Genomic DNA, 27,282 nt, shown 5'->3' on the forward strand with positions numbered 1-27,282 from the left:
CCCAGCAGCGTGCGAAACTGGCCATAATCGTTATTTTGTTATCGTTGGCCGCTGAGCAGGATAACACGCGGACTCCCATTTTTAGCGTGTGCGCGCCGTGGCGGTGGAGCGCGGCGTTGCTCCTCCGCCGCGCCCTCTCCGCTCCACCTCGCGCGCGCCACCAAGGCGGAGCGGCGTCAACACCAAGCAGCGAACATGGCCGAAAAAATCCAGCGTTAATATTAATTCTACATTTTATACCACTGGCTTCGTAAAGAGCGTCACTTGAACTTGGAGAAAAATTTTCACCGCGAAGACGAATTTTTGAATTATTGAATAGAGAATTTTAATCCAGCTGAAATCAAGGAAGAAAAACAGCAATAACTGACGTCAGGTAAGATTCTCAAAAGATAAATCTCAATTCCGGACACGCGTTTTAGTTAATTTTTCGATTCAAAAATAATTTTTCAAAAATTTTGATAATTAAAATTAGAGAAAAATTCACCCGACTTTTTTGCTCAAAAAAAAAATATTTTTTTCATAAGGGTGTCAACATCGATTTTGCCATTTTAAGCATGACGAAATCCTTATATTTTTTTGCCAAAATAAAGTCGGGACCTTTATCTTTCAAATTTTACCGATGAGTACCCCCTTATTAATCAATTTTTATATCGCTTGGGGTCTCCTTAATCAAATTAGATGAAAACTTATAGCGTACTTTATGACGAGATTAAACCGCTCTACCGGTCATTTCGATCCTCTGATCAGATCTCAAAAGCCACAACATAAAGTCCAATCCGCTTTGGGCTCGATTGCATAAGGCCCCGGTTCGGATGATCTTCGAAAAACCGTAAATTGCCCTTTTCACGGTCAGCCCAGCGACCGTTCATTGCGGCGAGCCACTGTTTTTTGGGTTCAGCGCTAGAATCGATCTCTTCTCAGCTCGAGCATTTTTCGCGCCGCAAAAGGCCGTGAATAAAATTCCGATTCAACCCTTTAATCCAGTTGCCACGTGTGCGCTGCAGAATTCTAGTGGTCGTTTTGATTTTGACTCAAATTTAGCAGATTGAATATTCAGAAAAAGAAAACCGCCTTTATTTTTATTCGTGATTTATGTTGATTTGGCCGTGTGTTAATTTGCGATCAGTAACTTTATTAGCCGCCTAGCCTGCCAACGTTACGCCCATAAACTTCTTCTACAACCAGATACAGACAGCTTGCATTTTAGAAACAGCTCTGTTTTTTGCAAGGCAAAAGTTAAAAGTTGCTTTTAGAAGTTTATCCAAATATTCTTTTGGACAAATAAAAGGATGCTTCTTCCAAATTGTCTGCCAGAAATCATCATTAATTTTCGCCATAAAATGCCGATAAACCTTCATACTATTTTCCTAAAATGTCGACTCTCAGCAAAACTCTCTCTGATTGCGCAGTTGTTGGTGATTCTAGAAATGGACAATCTTTGGGAGTCGTTTTTAAACCTCTATCGACTATCTTGAACCCTGAAATCCGAGTCGAAAAACGGCAAGGCTTGCTAGACCCACTATGTACAGGTCCTTCTGTCGGTAAATAAGCAGGGCAGTAAGTTCATTAGATCAGTAGCAAGTTCAGAAGCGGATTTTCCATCGCTAAAGCAGCAGGTTCAGTTGAAGCTACTGATCGCTATCCATATTTTCGCATCCGATGGCGTACTCACAAAAGCCCCCGCTCCCTAATCAGCTTACGATGTGGTCAAATCTCGAAATCTTCCTCTAGATAAATCCTTACGACCCTTGTGCGCACTGCACAGGGGAGCTCTTATCATCAAAATTATTCTCTTCCTCGTACACTTGGCCGCTAAAAGAATCGGCTCTCGCTCTCGTAACTCGGCAAAACTGCTGTAACAAGCAAAAGTGCCCTTGATCATGCGATGTTTTCATATTAGCGTGTTTGATTAGCCGGAGAACCCTCCTCTTCAACAAATCAAACTTCAAGTGGGACTCAAGCGAGTCCGGCCGACCGGGATTTTCAAAATTGCCAGTACCGGTTTTTTCTTTTTCGGCCATGAGAAAACTTTCTTCTCAGCGGCTTAAAAAAAGTGGCTGACTGAGTCAGAACACTCTTTCTCGCCTTTTTTCTAATCTCGTTTTCTGTCAGAATTGTCTCTCACCTGAGATATTACTATTTGGCTGGTTCGTTCTCTCGAGCATGTTAATGAGGTGTTGCTTTATGTAACGGAGGATGGATTACAATGTCGCGCATATCATTATCGCGCGTGTTAGAGCCGCTGAATCTGTATCGAGTTGATACAGTCTCTCTCTCTTCAGAATGATACTGTTGATTGAGTACAAGTCGTTGTTTTGTTTGATGTCTAACTACCACATTTTTCGTGTGTCGAAACGGTATCTAATCCATTACTGTTTTTGGTCCTCGATAAGAAGGAGGAGCGTTCTCCGAAATTTACAACTATCGTCCGTCAAATTATTTTGTTGTAAAAACCGGCAAATCGTTGATCCATGAGGTTCTGTCATTTGTAGGAAGCCTGATTCAGATTTTGAAAAGTCTTTGATGAAAAGCCGCGGAGCGGCTTTTTTAGAAACGAAGCCGCGAAGCGGCTTCGCCAGAGTTTAACAATTGATTCTAAAAGTAAATTTGAGAAGCCGCTCTGCGGCTTTAATGAAAAAAAGCCGCTTCGCGGCTTTTCCTTAAAGATCTTTCAGACCCTGCCTTAGGTTTTATCATTACGAAAATTTCGTAACGAAAGGTCAAATGTCGTGAAATGATTGATCTGATAATGCAAATCCTCTTCCTCAAAACTAGAAGTTCTGATAAGCCAGGTTCATCAAAGAAAAAGTTGCAGATTGCGAGATTTCTTAAAATCAGTCGCAACCGCCGTAAGCCCTTTTACCAGGGTGTGTGGCTTGTGCTGGTGTTTTTTTGGAAGACCGGTCAGATAACCATGTCTACATCTAAACAAGCGGCTTGAACCACGTTCGTTCTTTTTGCACAAGATCGCAGCTCTGATCTCGCCGACTCAGTAGAGCCAAAGTCTTCAAATCATGTCTTGAATATGTACATTACCGCCGGTGGCTGCGGCTGGGCAAATATGCGCTCTGGGAAAAATTATAAGGAAATGGTTACGACGTTCAAGTCATCTCCAAATTGGCGACTATTAGTGGCCAATTTATCATGGACGTGGCGTGTTCAACCAACTCTTTGGATGATTGACATTCGCTACAAAAGCTGCTGATTATAAAAGACAATCCCAATAATCAAGAAAATAAAAAAAAATGTTCTCAAGAATTGTTTTGACTCATTTTTCTTCAAATTTCCAAGGGAAAAGCTGTCAATAATCGCAATATTCGAATTGAAATCATTTCTCGGAAAATTATCATTGTGACACCCTTATTTTGGAGAGTTTAGTCCCCCTTTTCGTCAATTCGTAAAGTTGATTGTCTAAAATTTCTCCGGAAAGATTCGCTTTTGGGTTCAAAATTCCCGAAAAAATTATGCGAAAATACAGTTGAAAGAATTGAACCACGTCCTTTCCTTCAAGCGACCCCTTGGTTCCTTGGCTCATCATTACGACAAACAGAGCTCGTCCTCGAAAAGCGGAAGGACGTAACCCTTGAGATGCATTTCTGAGTAGTTTTATTGTCTTCTTTTGCTTCTCAGGAGTTGTTTCCGTTTGGTGTATGCACGCGTGTAAACAACTACGTTCGGCCCTTCCCGTCTTAGATCATCAAGGTCAGGGAACCCTCCGGGGTTGGCTGATGTCATCCGGGTATTCGTACCGACAAGGGCTTGTTTCTTTTGGTGGAGCAGAGTTAAAGTGCACTTGCGCTCAGATTGTTGAGGCGGATAGGCCCCGGCTTAGCCGTTTTTTGTTCCGGGAGACAATGACACTTCAGGGTGAAACTTATTCTAGCAGGTTCTTGATTCTCCACAAAGAGAATTTCTTAATGAAGAAAGAACGACTGTAACTATTACTGTACAGGCGGTACGTACTGAATTTTAAGAAAAGAGGGGGCGGTATTTTGAGTCGAAATTAAGGGTGTCAACAACGATTTCGAATAAAAATAGCAAAATCGTTGTTGACACCCTTAAAGCGCTAGAAACAAAGAACCGCTCTTAATTCCGACAAAAAAGAAACATCACGAGTTTTTTCTGAAGTTTCTTTTTGTCTGAGAAAAACAAGTTGTTGAGGTGTCTTTTCCGATAATTTTAGAAAGTGTTGAAGCGTTATGAACGCGGCGCACGCTGTTAAGAACACATTATTTTATAAAAATTTGTGGGTATGCGGCGTGCACCTGCCGCGAAACGGCGCAGGGTGAAAATTGCTGTGCGCATTTTTTTCTTGCTTTTTGCGAAGGCCAAATCGACTCTCTAAATGCGACAAAAATCACCTGAGCCGTGACGACTTCAAATGCCTCATTTTCAACTTGGGCCTTCGATATTGGCTAAATTTGGATTTTAGCCAATAAGAAGCCCGTATTTGTCGTCTCAGCCAATCAAAAAGCAAGTCTTTAAATCAGGCGCTCGAGTAGAATCAAGCAACCATTATGAAAATTCGCCGAGTTTTATCAGCTTTAAAGAAGTTCGAACACGTTCGTTATCAGCCTTCTGCCAGTCTTCCTTTTATCAGCTGAGCTGTGTTTTCCCTTTTTCGACGGCCCGGATGCGATATCTTTAAGAAAACATTTTTTTGAAAAAATAATTCCAGCAGCGTTTTTCTACTGATTTTCTCGCCAAAAATCCTCTTCCAGGACCAAATAAAATCCCGGTTTTACGTCATCAAGGAATTAATTTCTAAGCTCCAGCTGAAATAGAGGGGGAAATAAGCGACGTTGCTAGAATTTCTGATCAGCTTTAACTGGGTCTTCTAAAGATGCGCCATCTAAGGATTCTAAAAGCAAGAATTAAAAGCCGAAAATTGAAACGAAGAAATGGCATACAACTGAAAAGCAAGCCTTTTAAAATTGCGCCTCTCTAAAATGTTCAGAACTGTAAAAAATATCATTACTGATCTGAACTTTTAAACAGGAAGAAAAAGCTAGAATCGGCGATTTCTTGGTTTTCTGTAACGGTTCCTTTTTCTGCCATTTAGACGCCCTTGCTTGTAATTAGCAGAAAAGGTCTTTTTCTTTTCCTTCTTTTTTGGATTCAAATTGAGATTTCCAGCTTCTCCTCCTTTTTCCACGTGTTTAACATGGCCTTACACGTCGCGCTAGAATTGCTCCTATTCGGGATCAATCATTATCGTGAAACTTCGTTTTCCGGATTTAGCCGCGACAAAGAGATTTTTCTCGAAGCTACATCAGATACGTTCCACTGCGCCGGAACTGAACGCTGCTTTTATTTTCCCGATACTCGATTTAGAATACTGGGATCGATACTATTTGTTTAGTAGGTATACAAATTGGCTTCTACGCCTGCCGATCCTATCTACAAGAACCGAACGGGCGAGCATCTAAATGAATGTGTGTGCTGATAATACTATCCCGAAACACACAATTTTGAATGTCCACTTACGTGAAATTCAAGTCCGCGGAGGAGAAACTCCCCCGCACGAGATCCGGATATAATGGCAACGCAATAATCCCGATTAAAAATAGATCAAGTTTAGGCCGGGTTTATCAACTCGAAAATTTCAAGTACGCGATCGTGCAGAAAGTTGCTGGAATAGCTCTTCATGCAAGAATTGTGACTCTTTTTAAAGAATTACAATGGCAGTTAATTTAATCGACATATTTTTACTTTACCTTCGAAAAATAGCATATACGCAAAATATACAAAGAAAAATTTAAAATATTAATTATGGTCTTATTTTGATCGCTATTGGAAAAAAATCGTTATGTTTAATTCTAAAAAAACTTAAAATAGGGTATTTATTCTAGTCAAAATAATAGGGAGGTATATTTATTGCAGATAAAAATTCTACTCAGGTCAAAAGTAACTAGTCATTTTTGATGACAAAAAAAAACTCAGGCAAGAAAAATGAAAAAGCAATTTACGGTGTCTTATTCTAATACTTATCTTCTACCCTTGAAATTTACCTTCCTTGTCCTACTCCGTCAGAGCAGTGTTATCTGTTCTCGGAAGCTATCTGTCCTCTGTCGCTAGGCTGCCCGGAATCTCCTTCATCCCGCATGGGAAAAACTTCGAAAACTTTCGAAATATTTCAAAATCTGACAATCCTAAAATTTGCCGCTAGAACTTCCGACTAGCTCGAGTTCCTTGAAGCTGATTCTTCATTTTTTTAAAAAGAAGATCGTCGCTTCCGGAGGCTTTCATAACAATTATCGGCCCGCTTTCAGATTATTTGAACGAGACTGTCTTCTTTTCTAGCGCTGAAATCTCAGAAACGGGAACGAAAAAAGAGACTTTCGTCCCATTCAAATCGCGTTTGTAGAACGATAATCCGCTTGTCGCACAAATATTACGCTTTTCGGTATTTTCTAAAATAATATTCTCCAGAAAACTTCATGTCAATGCAAGAAAAATATACCTCTTGGTATATCTCTAATACCATCGCACCAAAAATTGTTGAAAATATGGACTAAACTAATTTTTGGAAGTGAATTTCTGGATAACCAATAAGATTGCTGTATTTGGCCTACCAGCCAATCAAAACCCTTTCCATAAATATCTGTTCCAAAAATTGGTTCTACCCGAAAATTTGGGTAAAACCAATTTACAGAAGTGATTTTATGGATCAGGGTTTTGATTGGTCGGTAGGCCGAATAAACCAATCTTATTGGTTATTGAAAAATGAACTTTTATTTTTTGGTTTCGTCCAAAAAATGAGATTTTTTGTTTAAGTTTTTCTAATTTTCTTTCAAAAATTCTTTCGAATTTCGCTCAAAAGTGATTTCAAGTTCGAAGGCGAGGTGCAAAGTGGAGAACTTGACGCTCTGGTTTTCATGAATATTAAAGGAGCTGCAAGAAAATTTTTTTCTAGAGCTCCTCTTGAAAATGCTGAATTTAGCATTCTTAGTCTTTTCGATTATATTTGTTATGGGATTCATTTTTTCTACGAAGGAAGCCGTAGAGTTTAAACTTTTGTTCAACGAAAAGTTTACTGTAAATATTAGCAACCCAAACAAGCCATAGAAAGAACTAGAAATGATAAAAAGTTGCATAACTTGTTGTAGTGTTTCTCATTAGTCATCCGCCACTTGTGTTCACCGCGCCGCGCCGCGCGCAGTTCACGACCCGCGAAGCGCATTTCACCACGCGCAAACGCTCCGCCGCAAACCGCGAAAGCACAGCTCACCACGGACTAGGATCAACTCACGACTCACGAAAAAGTCACTCACCACGATCTAACAGCTCACCACGGTTTATGAAAACCATATATAAACGATCATATTTCTCACTGACAAACAGCTCACACAACACACTCAAAACTACTTGCTCAGAGACATCACAATAAAACTTGCTCTTTTAACACAACGTTCGTCGCTCACTATTTGTATTCCCGCTCGCGAATACGATAAACGCAATTAGTTATCCAACTTATGTACTGTGAGAAACACGTACATATTTTGGTGACTGAAGAAAACGCTTCGCCCATGTAGAGATTAACGATCGAAGAGAGCTGCTCATGAAACATGACTCGATATTTCAAACTTGCCGCTGATCTGAACCGACAAGAACTGCTCACGATCTTTGAAAATTTGAATCAGTCGTTTCCGCCACAGCATTTAATTACAGATAAGCAATCAATTGTTCTGAACATCCATAAATTGGATGAGGGGGTTTTCGCCAAAAATCGCAAGTTCGTGTTCCGCGATAATGGTGAAATCATCAATAACTTACCGAATGATGACGCTTTTGTTATTGATCAAAAGTTCGCTTATAAGAATCACCGTCTGGATGTTACCAAGATCCTCGCCTCTGCTAGAGCAACGACACTTGCAGAGCTTATGGCCTTGATGAAATTGGAAGATCAAAAAGAACGTGAAAACTTAGAAGAATCCCTCTTGGACTCATATTCTCCGGACTGGTGCGAAATTGATAATTATCGACAAAAACAACGATCACATCTGAAGAAGAATAAAAAACACCAAGGACCGAACGCGGAACCAGAAGATCAAAGTCCTAAAAGTTCATATTGAGGATCATTCGAAGCCAAATGAAAGAAATCGAAAACAAACCAGAATCGACACATCAAAGATCAATAGATTCTGTATAAGCTTCGTGAAATGGAGATCATGCATATACGGCTCGAAATGCAAATTTTTCCACTCAGACTATGCTCCAAGTCACATAAAGCAATTGATCAAAAACGAAGATTAAACAATTCGCTCAATTTCAAGTTCATCTCGAACCCGTATTCGACTTAAACTGCTCAATATTCTTCGACCTTCGTTCATCGAAGACGGACAATTTTCCAAATTCGTCACATCACAACAACTGTTAACTACTCGAGATGAAATGGAAAATGCAATAAATATCTACCGTCAATTTTATTAAAAGCTCAAAGCTCAACTCGCAGCGAATCGCCCATGGAAGCCTTGATAGACTGCCAAGCAATCAATGTGTATTTGGACGACAATCATATGTTCCGTTTCCGCTCAAAGAAGCTGCCGTCGACACCTCGGAATCGTTCATCAAAAGAATAAATCGATACATGATGACAATTCATCCTGCTCCGCTCAACTTCCAAAATCAACAATACCAGAAGCTCCTAAAAAGGGACAAGAAAAATTGCCCAACGCTCGAGATCTGCACATCTGTTCTCTGCTGAAAACCAGATCTGTTCCCTGGAAAGTTACCTTTTCAAATGCCCGCTTACACCTAAGACATATCAGCCTGACCCGACCGCTCCAACTGAAACGGCTGAAGATCAAACAAAATTTGTTCTCAATGAAAATGAGGATCAAGAAGCGGAAGAAGATCAGCTCGATCAAAATCTTGCTCCAGCTCCTGCTCATAATGATACGAAAGGAAGATCAAAGTATCAGAAGCCCTCATATAGATCAACATGAGCCTGTTGATAGAGATGATGGACTTTAAGTTCTAGCTCCGAAATGGAAACATCGCCTTCGTTCACGACGATGTTAATCAAGCCATTAAGCTCCTGCTCCTACTCCTAATCACACTTGATTACGAAGTTCGCTCAACATCTGTTTTTCGAAGTCCTGTTCTTAAGGTATACTTGAAGCTCGTTTATTGGATCAAAAACTTCGGCAATGTTTATGCACACTGGAATGGCTCACTTCAGAGCTCGAAGTAATCCCCGCTGATGATCAAAGGGAATCCAGTTCCGCTCATTTGCTGTGAAGAAGTTTAATACAGGCCTCTTTGGACTTGTGTTCTCATGACCCAGCTAATGTGTTTATCAATTGCGCACACGATGGACACCGCTTATCTGAACCTTGGCCCACTCCTCTAAAGATGTGAAGCAATGCGTGCAGTTGCTTTGTCACATTCAGATAATTCATAATCAAGTTACTCAAGGATGATTCTGCTCGCTCGAAGATTCATCTGCTCAAACGATCGAGATCAAGTTGTTCAAATACGTTTCTGCTCGCTCATGGGACCGTCTGCTCAATTCATAATCAAAGACGATTATGACGTTCATGGGATCGTCTTCTCTAACAATCAAGCAACAATTAAGCTCACAAACGATTTTTACGCTCATGAAGTCGTCCTCTTAATGAAATAAGCTGATTCTTATCAAGTTGCTCATAGACGATTTTGATGCTTATTGAATTGTCCTCTCAATCAGCGAAGTTTATTCTTTTAAAGCTGCTCACCGACGATCTTGAAGCTCATTATGTTCAAGTTACTGGCGCCCTCTACTTGCACCGCTATTCCTAACCTTGCGCCGCACTTCCGCAGATGTTGGCGATTGTGTGCAGTTGCCAATCACCTTATTCGAAAATATGTTCTTGCCGCATTCTCCCAGCTCAAATGGAACGATGCGAATCTCCTTGTTCTAAAAGGGGGAAGAAAAGAAATGAAAACTGCTCGTTTGCTCGCAAATGTTCAATTGCTCACTTGGTTTTTCAAAAAGCTCCTGCTCGAGCTCGCAGTCGAAAATCCAAATCGATGAAAATGGCTGTTCAAACAGAAAAACATCTCTGCGCGCTGCAACGCTCGTTAATCTCCCGCGCCAGGACAAAAGGGACCCGTCGTTTCATCCCTAACGTCAAATGGAAATGCACCGACTAAAACAAGCCAAATCGAAAAATGACTTTACAAAAAGAGACAAGAAGCTCAACGGATCAACCACGCTAGTCACAGTTCCTACGATCACACTTATCCGTGTTTCAAGTGGCAAAAAGAGAAGTCCGGAAGTAATTAAAAGAAAAATTGTTTCTATCATGTTAATTGCTAAGCAGAAGAGAAATGCCGACTTACCTTGAAACAGTTATTTTCACCTTCAGAGATGCTGCATAAAACGAAGATACCAACGATTCGCGCTGAATTTCGTCATGGGGATTAAAATACCCATTGTGGAAGAATTTAATTGTGAGAAAACCTTTGTTATCAGAGAGCTCCTCGAAGAAATCGAAGTATCTATCAAAGAAAAGCCTGATTGGTTCCAAATATTGACTCAAAAATCACTCAATCTCAGCACGATCGACAGCAATCTGAAGTGTCTTCTTATCTTCTCTTGCAAAGGCCTCATACTCACCGCTCAAGGATCAAATCCTGAAACAAGAAATTTGATTGTCTCCGAATATGCAAGGAAATGGGCAAAACAAAGGTCCGTTTGGAGAAGATTGGAAAACATCGAAATAACCGATTTACGAATTCTCAAATCAGAAGTCTGCTTTATAATTCACGAACATCTGAAGCACCTAGGGTTAAAAGACTCATCGACAAACACCATGGCTCGTTCAGAAATACAGTTCATCGAAGAAGTAAATGATGTTCCGGTCGGCCAAGCTCAACAGCCGCCCGTTGACTCTCCTGTCAACCAAAACGATTCTTTCCAAACAATCACTGCTTATGGACAAAATGCACTCGATGAAATTATTGGCTTTAAAACACAGGACATTCCTCTACCAGAAAGACAAACGATCTAAAAATAAATGGAGGAGGAATTATGTAGTGTTTCTCATTAGTCATCCGCCACTTGTGTTCACCGCGCCGCGCCGCGCGCAGTTCACGACCCGCGAAGCGCATTTCACCACGCGCAAACGCTCCGCCGCAAACCGCGAAAGCACAGCTCACCACGGACTAGGATCAACTCACGACTCACGAAAAAGTCACTCACCACGATCTAACAGCTCACCACGGTTTATGAAAACCATATATAAACGATCATATTTCTCACTGACAAACAGCTCACACAACACACTCAAAACTACTTGCTCAGAGACATCACAATAAAACTTGCTCTTTTTAACACAACGTTCGTCGCTCACTATTTGTATTCCCGCTCGCGAATACGATAAACGCAATTAGTTATCCAACTTATGTACTGTGAGAAACACGTACATTGTGACTCTTATTTTGGGATCCTAATTACAAAAGTCTGAAAACAAATACAAATAGATAAAATTCTACCTGCGCAAGAACTGGTAACTCATCAAATTGTCCAAATTCTAGGGCGAATGTTATGCATCAGAGGCGCATAACAAATTCCGGACGTTTGAATCTGAATCGATCATTGTCCTTTCTGACGTGCATTTCGCATCAGCACCACGTGTCGATTTTCGACAAGATTAATTGCGCTCTTTTTTTTCGTGTTGTTATCTTAGCCCGGCTTTTTTGAGTTCAGGAGCTTCTTCTTTTACGCGCTGATTTTCGAAGAGTTTTTTTTTGAAAAATCTGAATTTTGGCAAAAAAATCGCCAAAAAATCAACTAATCAAAAAGTCGAAAAAATCAAATTTATCCGGGACATTCGAACAAGCCGGCGACAAGGTCAGGTTTGTCCGTAATTGACCGAAGCTCCCCCAATTTCGAAAAACACGTCTTGATTCGTTCCACAAGTCTTGGACAGCAAGGAAATCATAGAAAGAGCGCCGTGGCTAAATTGCTTCCTCCGGAGGATATAAATAACGAAAGCGACTCGAGACTTATGTTCTTTCGTTATTATGACCTTCGGATTGAGCCGGCTCGCTGGATCCAAAAAATATGACGACTTACATTGACCTCTAAAAATATCTTTAATAAAAAGCCGCGTAGCGGCTTTTTTAACAACGAAGCCGCTCTGCGGCTTCGCAAATATTTGATAATAGATCGAAAATTTCGATTCGAAATTGTTGAGTTGCGAAGCGGCTTCGTTTTGAAAAAAGCCGCAACGCGGCTTCAATAAAAGATCTTTCAGACCCTGACTCAAGTTTCCCATACAGGTTGCCAATTCTGAATTTAAAATCTAAATCTAATTAGAAGTTTATTATGATTATTTCTGTAAGAATTGGGTAACACTTTGTCGAGACATTGATTATCCCTTGATTGCGCTGATCCAGACATATTTTGCTGACGAGGCTGTTTTGCCAGTCTCGAGGACTTAGCATCTTTAGTAACTGCTTGGATATTTGTTCTGTCAGTGAGCTTACAGCTCTAATGATCTACAGTTGATTATCCAGACGAGACAGAAGGTTTAGAGGAGGTCAAAAATAAGGGCGAGAGAGGGTAAATGTCTGTTGCAATCAGATTTTTTAAAGAAAATTCGCGCTTTGAATTTTCATGGTTGGCGAAATTTCGCGAAGGGATTGACCGCGAAATTCACCATCCGGTTCACTTTCTTCGTCATTAATGAAACCACGGCGTGTTCATCTTAAGAATCTGATTCCGTCACAGCGGTCGCTCCTCGCTCTTTTTCCAGCGACTTGGATATTTAAAATTTGGCAACTTTGAGATCCTTGTTGGGAAGAAAAAGTGGACTGGCGCCGCGGGGAGCCTCTGTAATGATATGATTTCTGGATTTGGGATTTCACGTTGGCCAGGAATCGAGCTCAAAACAGCACTGTTTTTGATTTAAGACTTCTACGGAATGTGCTGATTTTAAGACCATCCTGAATAATGTGGTTTCGAAATCGTTTGAGAGCATTTTCGAGCTTGAAATATTTCGTGATGAATTTTTGCTAACAAATATCGAGAAAAGGAACCATTTTCAAGCAGGCTTTACTACCTTATTTTTCATATTGACGACCTTATTTTTTGCCGTCAAAAGTAACCCAGCTTGTTTCGCGAGTATTAACAGGCCTACCAAGTTATTAGATTTATATTCTAAAATTGATATAATTAATAAAACAGGATTGATAACAGCTCGATTTCTTTCTAATCTGATTATCATCAAAGAAAGCCATTTCCATTGCAAAACGCCAGTTTTTGGAAATCTGATAATTAAACTTCAATAATTCAACATCGGCGTCTGAAAAGTGAAACCACTTGCGTCATGTTTAAAAGTTGTGTTGACAACAAGCAGAGAGCGCGCGCAATGTTCACATTTTGGACTAACCTTTCTAACCCAGCGCCGGGCAACGTTACGATTTGTGTTTATGTTCGATACGCTTGATGAAAACAAACGCTAAAATTATTGTCACGAACGCGTTTTTTTCAGTGTACTCTAAAACAGAGCCAAGTGACTTTTCGCGAAAATAAGAAATAGAAAAGCGAGGAATTTATGTTTTCTTGTAATTAGACGTTCCTCGCTTCAATTAGTAGCTCAAGAAAATCGGAGAAAGAAAAAATGAGGAGATTAGAAATCAATGGTGAAACAAATGGTTATGAAACCTGGCCCGGCCGCGAAACCGCAAATTAATAATGTTTATTTTTGGTCGATCACAAGTGCCAAGTCCAACTCTGACAGAAGTTGTTCTAACTGAAGTTCCAAGCTAAACCAGCGAAAATTGACTCAACCCAACTAAGAAGAATTTTAAAAACGCTTTCAAACTATCGCTAAGTTTCGCCAGACTTGGATAAGACTTACTCGAGACCTTGATAACCTCTCGCTAGAATCGCTGACGTTTCCTTTTCACGGACTTAGCTCTACCTTGGTGTTGATAGACTGATTAGCTACAGTACTACAGTAGCTGGAAAACAGATGGGGAAGAGGAATGATCTACGGATTGTCGAGGCAGGGAAGAGGAGGTCAGAAAGAGACTCGCTTCCAGAACTGCTAAGGATGTCTCTTGACATCATTTTCTAGCGCTGCGATAGGGTGAGCAGCTGTTGCGGCAGGTACAGACAGAGTCGAACCCCGACGAACTGGCTGGTGTGGACAGCTGAAGAGAGCCAGCCCGGCAATGATAGACAGGCTACACTTATCGGGAGCACCATGTGTTTATTGTCTCAGTTAGTAGACGCTAGAAGTTAGATGAGGTTGATTCTTTTTCGCAATTTGAACCAAGATGATGGGTTTTTCTTGCTGGGTCGTTGTTGTCTTCACTTTTGGGGTCTAATAAGTTCAAAAAGAGCCTTTTTAAAAAGCTTTTTCTTCAAAATATAGGTTTATTTTTGCTTAAATTGACTAAAAATCCTTATCTTTATTCGCGAATAAATGCGGTACTGAATGACATAATCTCTCCAATTTCAATTACGATAAGCCGGATTAGAAGGACATGTATTGTTTCCTTAAATTTTTCTTGGGCCGCTACGAGTTGACTTCCTGCGGGAGCCGTGCGCCACATTTGTGCGGCCAGATCGGCGGTTAGATAGTTATTCCGACTTATTACGTGGTGCTGCGGTGGAGGGGTGCCCGAGCCTCTCGACCTTTTCAGGGCGACTTGCGGCAGGTCCTTGTGCTCTGATAAGCTTCTTCAAGAGGTGGCTTTGCGCGAAAAAAATTCCGGGAAAATAAGTCGACTAAAAAAGGACTTGGAAATCCAAAATTGCGCAATAATCAGAAAATTCAAAAAAGAAGTCTATTTTCCCTTTTATTTAGTCGTATCAAAAAGTTTTTAAAATAAACTTTTCAAAAAACAACTAAAATTTAATCAAAATTGATTATTGTCCTGAAAACAGGCGTTCTATTAAATGAAAAATAAAAAAAATCAAGTTTTTAGTAAAAACAAAAGTTGGTTACAATTGTTGAATAACTTTTCCATTCTTTGCATCTGCTCATTGCTCACTTGATTACATAAAAAGCAACAAGTTTAGAAAATAAAATCGAGGATTTAGAGGGGAGAAATCGATCCATGCAATTCTCTTTAGATATTTTGGGTCTTAACAAAGGTCCTTTTTTCTGAGTTTTCATGAAAAAAAAATAATGAAGGGGAATTACTCTTTTTATTAACAAAATGAGCTGTTATCGAGTCAAAAAAGACGTTTCATCAATAATTCTAGCGTTTTAATCGTATTTATGATCTAGAACGCGTGTCCTTTCTCATGAGCTTATCTTCCTCCTTCTCTTCACTCTTCTTTCTAAATTTTCATTACATCCTTTAACAGATTATTTTAGAAACAGAAGATACGCCGCCTGATTCACCGACCTGGTTCACCATTATCTCATTTTAATTTTTATCCGCTCAGGGTCAATTCACATCAAGCTCAAATTCGCTATAAGCTACAAATCCGCTAGTTACTTCTAATTCTTGCAAAAACGCAATTTTTACATTTCTTGCAATTTCGTTTTTGATCTTGGTGCGTTTTTTGATCGGAGTTAATTGCGGCTCGAAAATTTACTGGCTTGTTTTTAGACGTTTTCAATCCCGTACAGTTGTAAAAAGTAAGTTGGGCAATTATTTTTTTATTTTTATCAAAATGAAAGCTCGTTTATGCTAATTGAAATTAAGGGTTGTCTTTTTTTAATTGTTCTTAATTATCTTGATGATTTTGATGAGCAGGAACCGACAAAAAATTCGACAAATTTTGCGTTGAAATTTTCAACCAATCAAAAGCCTGGATTCGGCTTACCGGCCAATCAACAGCCGAGTAGCCGCCCACGCAAAATTTTTCGAAAGTTTTTTGTTGATTCGTGACACCCCCTTAGGGACCCGTCTTTTTAGCCAACCCTAACCCTAACTTTTTCAGTAGGTAAAATTTTAAGACATCAAAACCTCACTTTTATTTTTTTACAACTGAACTACTGGTACTTTCGAGTACTGCCAATAATCATAAAAGTAAGCCATTAAAATCCCCCTGAAAGGATGTAACTAATAAATCAGCCGATGAAGAATGTTGATCTCAATAAAATGATTTACCAGGCTTTAATTCTAAATTTACACCTTGTTTTTGCTTTTTAAGCTATTTCAATATAATAAAAAATCAGCGAGGAAAAAAGTTGATTCCGTAATTTCTTCATACTCGGCCGTAAAATGGGAATATGCCCGATAAATTAAGATTTTATGGCCGTTTGGGCGGATATAAAGGAGTTTTACTTATGTGTACTTGAAGTTGAACTCAGTCTTCAAGACGTTTGCTCATTTTTGTCGAGACGTGATGAGCCTCTAGTAATCCTATTATAAAACAGCACTTTGTTTTTCAAAGCCTTTTGATGCTGAAAAATGAAGATACATCCGTAGTTTCTACCCTGACTTGAGCTCCGGCTACCTGTTGCTAAAACCTGAGTCAGGCCATTTGAGGACCCTGACTCAGGTTTTCCACATAGGCTTTCCTAACCCTAACCTTTTGATGATTGGCCGAATGTAAAAATGGAGCCGTCTTATTGGCTAAAATTCTTGCCAAGAATAGAAGAGTTCAATTCTTATACTTGCCGTTGCAAAAAAAGTAAAATAGTCTTACTGCGCTGGCGACCTCACCAATTAGCATAGAATATTCTGGGTTTTGCGGGTTCTTCGCAAGTTAACCACAGTAAAAACCTGCGCCACATTTCTAAACGAACCTTGTTCGAATATTCATGCCTATCTGAACACGTACTCTAGCCACTGGTCCAAAAAAGGGGCAAGAAAAATTAATACCCAGCGAAATATTAACGACTGTACTTTAGTCTGACGAAAAGATGAGCTCTTGACCAGCACTTGGCGATCCGACAAAAAGAAACGAAAAATCGACGACTTCAGTTCTTAAATCCTGAAAATTGAACCCCTTTTATAAATAATTTTTTTTTATAAAATAACTAAATTTAAAATTTACTAACGCTGTAAATAACCATTTTTCCTGCCCTAAATCTTGCAGCTTATCACCTGGCGAAGAAGATAATAAGGTAAGCTAGAATCTTCTGAAACTGTTACCCATGCCTGCTTAACCCGGGACTAACCTTTTACGCTCAGAATTGTCATTCAGAAAAAAAAATGATTCAATGATTTTACATCTATGACCAAGGCTGCATATCTTTCTTTCTAGAAAATTCAACCCTTTTTTCGAAGTCAAGAGATTTTAAAATTTTGAAGAACAAATCGGTTAGTACTAATTATATCTGTTATTTAATTTGATAAGGAGCACCCATCTTAACGGATAAACCCCCTTAAAATGGGGGAGGTGTCTGGAACCAACAAAAAAATTTCGACAAATTTTGCGTGGAAATTTTCAACCAATCAGAAGCCTTGATTCGGCAAACCGGCCAATCAGCAGCCGAGTAGCCGCCTACGCAAAATTTGTCGAAATTTTTTTGTCGGTTCCAGACACCTCCCCGTTAAAATGTCCTCATTTTAACAGATTGATGATTCCTCAAAAGGATCGTCATTTTAACCATTAAAATGACGACCTTCTTGATGTCTCATAAATCCGCTAAAATGAGGACATTCTGGAGGGGGTCTCCTTATTCATTTTCACAGAATGGAAAGTTAAAGTTTATCACTAAAACTCAATTATGTAGTTAATGACTTCCAGACTCGACAACACCATTACTTCCATATTTGCCCCCAAAAAGCGCCAAAATAAAAGTCCCACCTAAAAGCCAAGTCTAGCGGACTTCGTCAACACGGTGTCATTCTTTTGGTTGTTTACCTAGACACAGCAAAATAGTATGTATTTAAAATTGTCTTGATTGAAAATTGGCTGAATTCACGAGTTGTAGCTGAGCACGAAAACAAGAGACGATGCGATTTCCTTTTCTCAGTATTGTCGCCACCTTTCTTTTTGGCAGACGGGGTCAACCCGCGTGCTCGAGTTTGAGTTTGCCCCGCCCGAATTCACCTCTCGATTGTTGCTTTATTTGATTTACGAATTATTAGTAGAAGCAGCTGATCATCAGACTGAGTAGACTCACTATGAGGTCAACTAATCCGTCATTTATGACCTCTTATGAGACTTTTTATAGAGCATAAAAATTAAGGGCTATAACAGCCACTAACTACAGGAACATTATGATTATCTATGAAAACCTTAATTAAGATTTGACACCCTTAAGATTAGGCCTTCTTTGATGTTTACTCCCTTAAAATAAGGACCCCTTATTTTATCACAGTGATCCCCTTATTGTACCTAGCCAAAAATAAGCAACACTTATCCACAAATCGGTTTATCGAAGGCTACTCCCTTAATAATGAACCCTTATTGTACCACCTTGATCATGAGTTCGAAACTGGACCCATCGAATAAAATTTGATGGGGTCATTTTATTGATGCCCGCATCACATTTTTATTTAATCTTCTGAGTTGGAAGACAAAGGTCAGCCGAGTTTGCTCAAGATTCAAAAGGCCTTGCCAATTCTTCTTTTTCGTAATTTATGAAATTCAAATTTTCATTAAAAATTCGATTTGGATTCGATTTTGCCACTTGATTCATTTTCTTCCTGAATTTTGGGGCGATTTTTTAATTAAAAGAATATTGGATTTTTTTCAATCATTTTTCGAAACGGGCTTTTTGGCGAAGATTTCGTAAAAAGAAAATAAAAGAAAATGCTAAGCTCTTCTAATGCACGGGTATTAGCTGAAAGTTTTACTAAAATAATAAATTATCAGCGCAAAAGGCGCTCTTTTTCATCTCGCTCGCGCTCATTTTTACGATAGTCTCTCTCTCTTCTTCTGAGCCCAGTGATTTAGAACATACAAAGCAAACCCACCCCTTGTCTCAGACTTGGAGTTATTTTTCTCGATCATTTTTAGATGAAGCTTATTTTGGAGAGAAAAATTTAAAAGAAAGAAAAAGGTAAAATAAAGAAATGATGTTTTTCTTTATCAAATAATAATTAAGGGTTTCACCTTTTTAACAGCTTAATTCTTTAAGGGTATCATCATGTTAATGAACTCATTATTCCTCAAAAGGAATACCATTTTAACGGACTTTTGACCTTGAGGATTTCAAAATCCGTTAAAATGGCAACCGTTTTGAGAAAGAATAAATCCGTTAAGATGGGGATACCCTTAAAGAATTCCCTATTTTTCTGTTAAAATAGGGACCATCGAATCCTACTAACTTGAACCGAGGTTAACAGATAAACTCAAGTCAGATAAAATTATATAACATTTAATTTATCCCCTTCTGGCTTCATAATTCTCAGCGGGTGACGTATCGTTCTGCTGATAAGGGCGGCGCGGGTGCGGATAAGAACATGTCGAGCGGACCACATCGCTCATCTGTCGCTCCGCGCGTACTGATTTCCGTCATAATGGTTATCATTATCTTGCCCAAGCAGTCGGGCTCTATTTCCAGTACTCAACCGCCCATTTAAAACTTTCAAAAAGAGCTGTCAGAAATGAAACAGCAAATCCAAACAGTCAATAATCTTAATCCTGGGAGCATTACTTTCTTTCGGCGACTTTTTGGAAATTACGCAAAATACGGGTAATTATGTTTGGTTTCCCAAGCTCCGGAAAATAGACGAAAGAGGGTCTGGCTAATTCCGGACTACATCATATGTCGAAATCGATCAAAACAGCCATTTTAGTCGAGTTTTAGTCAAATTTATGAAAACCAATCAAAAGCTCTAAAAATGACCTGCTCTGATTGGATAAACCGGTGCTTCTCAGAAAAGGTCAAAAAGGCTTTTGATTGGCCCAAAAAAATTTGACTAAAACTTGGCTAAAATGCTAAATTTTCGAAAGCGTTGTTCAAAAGGGTCAAATTTTAGTCATTTATTTCCGAAAAATCTTCCTCAAAAAGAAAGGAGTTTCAAAATGCCCACTTTGCATAAAAAATTTTACTACTGCCACAAAAAGAAAACCAACGAAAAAAACAATAAAACGCAAAACCCGCGGACTTTTTCTGGGCATTATTTATCGAGCAAAGTCTGAGTGCTGTAATTTACGCTTTGCAAATATTAGCGCAGCTTAGTCTTCCCGAAAAAAAAACGTTACGATTGAATTGAGTATTTTTCTGTGAGTAAGAAAGAAACTGAATCGAGGCGAGTTCTGTTGAGTGCGCGCGCGCCCCAGGGCAGGACTCGCTCGACTTCGGGCGCCCGAGAGTTAGCGCACGCTGGCATCACGTGAGGCGATAATTTTTATGCGCTAAATTCTTTTTGCGCTATACAGAAAAGCGAAAGAAATCCAAACGAAAATAAGAAAAAGAGATTGAGAGTTTCTAGCTTCTCTTTTTCGTCTCTTCTAGAGAAAATAGGCCCAAATTAACAGAAAAAGGATATCAACTGTAAGTGAATAAATGGCGAACCGGAAATGAACCGCCAACAATTCGCTCTTTATTTTTATTAGAGAGGATACTGAGGAAATCTCTTTATAAATACCTTTTTTCAACAGCTTTGGATAGAGCAGTCGCTTTTGTCGAGAAAGAGATCCGAGGTCAAGAATAGTTTGATCAACCAAAGGTGTGGCCTTGAGCTGCTCTTACTATTGATAAAAGGAACAAGAGAGAGTAAATCGCGACATTGCTGAAAATGTCACGAATGTCACGAATGTACCGAATGTCACGAATGTCACGAAAACATGTTTCTTTTTCGTGACAATTTCAGCAAAATCGTGACATTCGTGACTTTCGTGACATTCGTGACATTCGTGACATTTTCAGTACTGACCGTAAATCGGGCCTCAGCAAACTGTGTAGAAAGCCTGAGCCAGGGTCTGAAAGATCTGAAAAAAGGTCTTCAGACCCTGACTCAGGCTTTCTACACAGGTTGCCGAGCCAAAGAGTACACTCATCAAGAGCTTAATTAGTCCATTCAGCATCTTGGCATTGAGTATTTTATTAGTAGTAGCCAGGACTAATTATAGATTCTCATTCTTGTGGAAAAAGAAACTCGTAAAAACAGATTTTCTTGTGCTAATTTTAACACTTTCACAAAGAAAGTCAAATTGCGGAAATTTGAAATTTTACGTCTTTTTTTCACACATTTTTGCAAAAAAAAAGAAAGTGAGTGAAATGATGATTTTTCGTATAAGAGCAAAATTTTTCGAGAATTTTCGTCACCTTTTTGCAGAAAAATTTTTGAGAAATGAAAATCATTCTTGACTCATTTGAGAGAAAGAAAATTACGAGTCCGGCACTTGATCATAACCTCATTTATAAATCGTCAACCCGCGGCCCACTCAACCCTTTTTTCCCAAAAAACGGAGCACTTGAATATCATCTCAATCGTCTCTTTTTAGAAACACGCAACGACTTCGACTTTGAAAGACACGAAGACAGCAACAAAACGACAACAGAAACAACGATCTTCGAAGGAAGAAAAAGAATGATCCAAGAAAGCATGAACACTGAAGTTTCCGCTGCGGCGCGATTCATCACTTCAACCCTTTACGGAAAACTCCCTCGCCGACGAGCCGATCTTTTCGGCGGCGAGTTCGAAATTGCTGTGAAAAAGAAGTTCCAGGTAAATAAAAATAACGGAGATAAGGGTGTAAGCTTCAATTTCAGGGCAGAAAATAAGGGTGTCACTACGTTAACTCTGTTAGAAATACGGCCTTAAAAATCGTGTTAAAAAAGCATAATGATTACCAATCATTACACAATGAAAAAACGGCACAATGGCTAAATTGGCGCCAAGGTCAATGAGTTTCTTGAGTCATTTACGAGCCACTTAAAAATATTTCTGATTTGTAGGCAGATTAACGTGTCATCTTTTACACGCCATAAAATTTCAACAACCTTTAGTAAATTACGAAATACATCTACCATTGTAGCCGTTTTAAATAATGAATATTTTGGAACGAAAGATAGTTCAACTTTCTCTCTCTGGAATCGTTTAAATCAAGGGCCATCTTTGAATAATTGATTTTGAACAAGTTAAAGGCACGTTTTTCTATGTTTTGCTCAATACAGCCTCGACCCAGATGAGTTAAAATTTGATGAATCTTGTTCTCTGGAGCTCTTTCTAAAAGACTTAATTCTAGTGGCGAATCAAACATGAAAGCATTCTCCCCTTTAGTCACAAAAATTAAGGGTGTCACAACGCTATTTTTAAGCGCAAAGATTTGGGTTCTTTTTCTCTTAATTTTGCCCCCTCTTGACCTCTTTTTCTTACAGTAGAACTGGACGTGATTAGAACAAACATTTCGGAGACAGATTGGAACTGAAAAAACTCAGCGTGTCTTTGAATATGTCAAAGCCATCAAACCGGAAACGCAATAACGAGCAGCGCTGCTGAATCAGCAGCCTCTCTCAATTTGACATTTTTATTTTCTGGGAAGCCCAAGAAAGAAGCAAATACAATTTGATAATTACTTAATTTGATCTTCAGGGACATTGGTACCCCGAGGAACCAGCTCGAGGAAGCGCTCATAGATGCATCAATTTTACGTCGAAAGAAGTCGATCCTGTTTTTCACCAAGCTGCGGAATCTGCTTCCATCGCCTTTTCCGAAATCAAGGTTTGTTTTTCTTTACAAAATTTACTTGGTTAGGGGTAGGGTTAGGTATTATGCTCGGTTCAAAATAACGATAGGTTTCGGGACGAATATGTGGGTTTTTGGCCTTTTTGATTGGCTGAAGTCAAGAATGCGAGTTTCTTATTGGCTGTGGTAAAGAATGCTTGTTTTTGATTGGCTCAAAACCCTCTCAAACATCTAAAAATCTACATTCGATTTCGAGAAAATTCCGGCTCATTGAGTAAATAGTCGATTCATAAATGAGCTGTCTCACGTGCCTCGGGCAAGCCCACACATTTGTGTGTCAGCAGTACTTGCCGAAACATTCTTCTTCCGGCTTTAAAAATGTTTGAGCAAATTTCGCGCAGGTGCTTCGCTGAAAGATCAACAACAACTGTTGATATCGAGCTTATTTTCAAGTGCTTGTGTTTTCGAATGCAAACACATTTTTGCAATTTCCGATCAACGAGTTCGCCAATTTGGCCATTGACCTTTTCGTGGAAGTTCGGATTCGGCAGCATTCGAGCTTCGAATTTTATTTTTGCTACGTAAGGTTTTGAATTTACCGACCAGACGTTGCCCCACGTGGCTAATTGACATCGAGCTCAACGAAGACGGAACAAAGTAAATTCGATTTGTTCGCCTTTCCCTAGACTGTCATCTTGAATGCCAAGAAACTCACTTTCCCCGAATTCTGCCAATAAGATAACTGATCACTTTTGACCAATAAGAACCCATAAAAATGCCCAAATCGCTAATCAAATCAGTCCAATCAGAAGCTGCCATTTCGACCCAATTAATAACTTGATTTTGAGAAAGAAGCCAATCAGATTAAAGCTCTTTTTGACCAATAAGAAACCAAAGATTTTTTTGGAACTTTTGTTAAAATTTATTATAAAATCGTGGTCAAAATATGTCCACGTTATCGTTTTTTCGTAATGATTTCTTAAAAAAATCAAAAGAAAAAACGTTCTTTGGTTTGTTTTTGCAGAAAATAGGAATTATCGTAGGGCCGAGGGACGGAAGTTAGACAACGATGACGGACGAGGCCACGTGGGTGCTCGTGTGATGTTATAAAAAGCGCTTGTCTTGGGCGATAAGGAAGCGTAATCAGCTTGTCTTGGCCATGTCCCTTCTCGGGATTCATGCGCTTCCCCAGCTCTAGTAATTATTTATTAATATTACCAGCAGTCAAGAGTTATTCAATCAAACTATCATAATCTTGTTCTTCAAAAGGGGGCGAAAAAATTTCGCGAAAATGTGAATCGCCAAGTTCCCAGACACACGCGCACTTACAGACGTTTAAATCCACCTCAATCTTGTCAGAGGAGAGTGTCACCTGGCTCAGATTTCTCGAGTATTAATCCAGCGCGTTCATCTCAACCGATTATCCGGAATTCAAGAATTTTCCTCTCGCGTTTCATTTTCTTTTATTTTTCGCGAAAGCTGACGCTAAGAGCTTGGGCTTGGCGCGTTTGTTTGTTAATCCAGCTTATTAATTATCTCTTTCTAGGAAAATCTGCCAGCGGAGTTGAGAATCTGGATCGACCCTGACGAGGTCAGCTATCAAATTGGAGAAAAGGGGACGACTTCGATTTTGTACAAGAAAAAAGGAGCTGAGATCGAATATGGAGCTGATATTACTGCTTCTGTTCAGCCACAGGTACAGTAAAAGAAATGACTCATTTGACCTTTGAACAAACTTTTAAACACGAAATATAGAATTTTCGCGAAAAGCAAATAGGGCCATAAAAATCTTGATTTTGAAAGAAGGGCGGTAGTCGTTGTTGATTGTCCGAAAGACAGGTCGTCTACTGGGAAGACAGTCAGCTGCCCCTCGTTATAGTTTGCCCTTGCTCTCTTTCTGTTTGCTTCAAAGGTCAGCTATGCTCAAGGCAAGCAAGTAAAGTCTCTTTCGAAAATCTTACGCAAAGTTGACTTAGTTCAAGATAAGACCAACATTACATTTACACAGCTTTAGCGTAATAGCTCTCTGTTGCTTTAGGGCTTAGCCGGGCCATACAGTATTTAGTGGATCAGTTTCTTGAGAAACTTTTTGATACAGCCCTTTCTGATAACTGTTACATGTAGATGTAGACCAGGGCTGGTGAAAAGGCCTCTCACGTGGGCTCAAGCCGTTGCACTTGAGCTTGAGTAGATAACGTAGATAATGCGAAAATCAAATCCTTAGGCAGCTTTTTCTTTCGCAGCAGATTTTTAAGTGGCCCTTCAATGGGAGCCTTACCGCCGCGAATTGCCTACCTCTCCAATATCAGGAGAAAATTGTCCTTTCTTGTCTGACCGACACAATATTCATTTTCTAATCTGTTCTTTTCTAGGTTTCCCCAATCCGAGCCCAGCATCAGCGAGTCCAGTACCAGCAGCGTCCATTAATGACTGTTGACGAATTCATGAGCACCAAATTCGGTTCGATGAAAAACCGTGGCGCCCGACGAGGCCAGCACAGCTCTACCCACCGGCCACCTGCATACCCCGCTCCAGGATCGCCCACCGGCTTCACACCACAACAACAGCAGCTTCATCAGCAGCAGAGCCAAAACATGAATGCGCACAATTTGCAGCAAGCCGCAAATCTCGCCCGAGCTATTCCCCAAAGTCTCCAGCTGCCGCAACTCAGCGTCCAGCAAATCCAACTCCTCCAGCAACAGCTCCTTCTTCAGCAATTGGCCAACTCACAACAACAACAGCAGGTACAGTTGAAAGTAAAATTTTGACCCCGAAATTCAATCGTAAATCATGAATGAATCTGTCGCCCCTTCTTCCATTAACTCAAATTTGCTCTTCTGAAATGTTCAATTATTTGTTCAGAGCCCCGTGCAGAGCCCTGTCGAGTCCAAGTGCTTCCAGCCGTTTCCCCGTTCGCCGATCAACCCCAACGCGCGGGTCTTCGAGCCCCAGGTGCAGCTCCACCAGACGCCCTCTGGCGGCCTCTCCCCAAGCTACTCCTTCAACTCCTTCCCGCCCAAGGCTGATTCTGAGTCCTCATTGTCCAGTTCGTTCGACTCCCTCAAAAAGAGCTCGTCCTACAACTTCGAGCACGCCTGGCGAGACATTTCCTCCTCTCCCACGAGATGGAGCCCGACCCATTCCGATCCAATGCACTCCGGCGACGATTCCGGCTTCGACAACGCTTCAGTCGACGAAGAAGCCGATCTTGATCCTCTCTTCTTGAATCACATTTCATCACTTCGAATTGAAACGTAAATCGATGAATCAAATCTTTTTTATATTTATATCTACTGCTACTATCTTTTCCCCCCTTTTTTCTTTCCTAAATGAAGTAACGAATTACTTGTGACAATAACAACTGTTTAAATTTTTAACTGTTTATTTTTTTTCTTCTTTCAAAAGAAAAAGGAATCGAAAAGTCTTTTCATCCCTTTTTTAGCTGCTGGAACGGCCCAAGGTCTACTAGAAAACTGCCTCTAGAATAACCCCGTTTCTAGTGAACCCTTTTTATACAGAACTATATTAATATTGTAATTATGGTGTGTATTTTTAATCAGAAAACCCGAAAACCGGAATTGTCCAAAAACCAAAACCACCCAAAAAAAACCATTTGCCAAAAAAAAGAAACATCGCAATAGTCAAATTCAATTTCCAATAGTTCAATTAACCCTTTTTATACAATTCCCAAAGACTAGAATCTCGAAATAATTGAGAAAAAAGTCGCGTTTTCAACATTTTTTTATCCATTTATCTTTCTACTTTCGGTGTATTTTCAGGTGCTTTTCCGCTCTTTTGATTGGCCCTTTGCTTTTTTGAGCAGCGCTATCAAGCGGAAAACACTATATTTAAAAAAGAAATGGAGCATTTTAAACTTACTTGTAACATAGAATTTAATACTGAACTGTCTACTGAATATTTTTTAATAAAAAAATGATCTGCATCAAAATATCAAAGCTAGAAAAGTGTGTTTGCTTATCATCAAGAGCCGAGGTTTTTTTCGAATTGCAAAAACAACAAAAAACAGCCGCAGGATCTGAATTAGGGTTTTCTCGGCAAGCAGATCTCAGCAAGGAAAATATTGAGCATCGGAGAAAAAGACGAAATAGAGAAGAAAAATGACGCCGAAGAATTATGATTCGATGGGTGAGTTTAAAAACTTCCGCCTTTTTTGAGAGGAACTCTATCGCCAGACAATTGTCTAAGACTATTTCCGCCATTTTTTTAGATAATCAATTGGTCAGTCAATAATCCTCCAGACTGATTTTAAGGTCTTATCGTGTTTGAATACCAGAGAGGGAATTTTGAAGGAAAAAATTTGTACAATGATAGATCAACATAAGTTTACAAGAAAATAGACCGGAAATACTCAGCTTTTAGGACTAAACCAATCCAAGGAAGTATATTTTTGGAAGACCAATAAAATTGCTGTACTTGGCCTACTGGCCAATCAAAACCTTGATCCACAAAATCACTTCCATAAATTGGTTTAACCCGCTTTTTCGACACAAAAAATGATGATCATTAATTCCGATTTTCTTTAATAAAGTTATTTTCAAACCGTTTTTAGTGTTTAAAAAAGGACGCCATAAAGGAAGCTCATTTGGAAAAGAATCAATGCTGGGAGCTTCCTTTGTAGATATTCGGAGTTATTCTTCCTTTATATTTGATTTCCGCTGCTTCTTTATCGTTGAGTATATTTGATTATGCTGGTTATAAAAAGTTACTGTTTCCACAAGTCGGTGAAAATGACTCTTTCAACTACGAGTTGTACAGTCAGCAGAATGGCAG

The 27,282-nt window shown here is 39.5% G+C and overlaps 1 protein-coding gene across 4 annotated transcripts; it reads left to right on the forward strand.

Annotated features, from left to right (window-relative positions):
• Positions 1-222: 222 nt before the first annotated feature.
• LOC145704018 (uncharacterized) lies at positions 223-25,868 on the forward strand. Of its 4 annotated transcripts, XM_081781439.1 has the most exons (9): positions 223-373; positions 15,324-15,357; positions 15,562-15,590; positions 16,812-17,027; positions 21,308-21,531; positions 22,399-22,527; positions 24,038-24,187; positions 24,864-25,235; positions 25,354-25,868. In XM_081781439.1, exons 5-9 carry the CDS (start codon positions 21,394-21,396, stop codon positions 25,747-25,749), a joined length of 1,185 nt encoding a protein of 394 aa, XP_081637565.1. In that variant the 5' UTR covers positions 223-373; positions 15,324-15,357; positions 15,562-15,590; positions 16,812-17,027; positions 21,308-21,393; the 3' UTR covers positions 25,750-25,868. The 4 variants fall into 4 exon arrangements, with proteins under 4 accessions (XP_081637565.1, XP_081637566.1, XP_081637568.1 ...); XM_081781440.1 differs by lacking the exons at positions 15,324-15,357; positions 15,562-15,590; XM_081781442.1 differs by lacking the exons at positions 223-373; positions 15,324-15,357; positions 15,562-15,590; positions 16,812-17,027 and adding an exon at positions 17,116-17,223.
• The last annotated feature ends 1,414 nt before the right edge of the window (positions 25,869-27,282 follow it).

This window comes from Oikopleura dioica, chromosome PAR, assembly GCF_907165135.1.
Source record: "Oikopleura dioica chromosome PAR, OKI2018_I68_1.0, whole genome shotgun sequence".
Lineage (NCBI taxonomy): Eukaryota > Metazoa > Chordata > Appendicularia > Copelata > Oikopleuridae > Oikopleura > Oikopleura dioica.

Bases quoted from the DNA above. Each gene is read 5' to 3' on its own strand.
- LOC145704018 (XM_081781439.1), top strand. From the start codon at position 21,394: ATGATCCAAGAAAGCATGAACACTGAAGTTTCCGCTGCGGCGCGATTC. The intron at 21,532-22,398 runs GTAAATAAAAAT...TTTGATCTTCAG, and splicing joins CTGTGAAAAAGAAGTTCCAG to GGACATTGGTACCCCGAGGA. The intron at 25,236-25,353 runs GTACAGTTGAAA...TTATTTGTTCAG, and splicing joins ACTCACAACAACAACAGCAG to AGCCCCGTGCAGAGCCCTGT.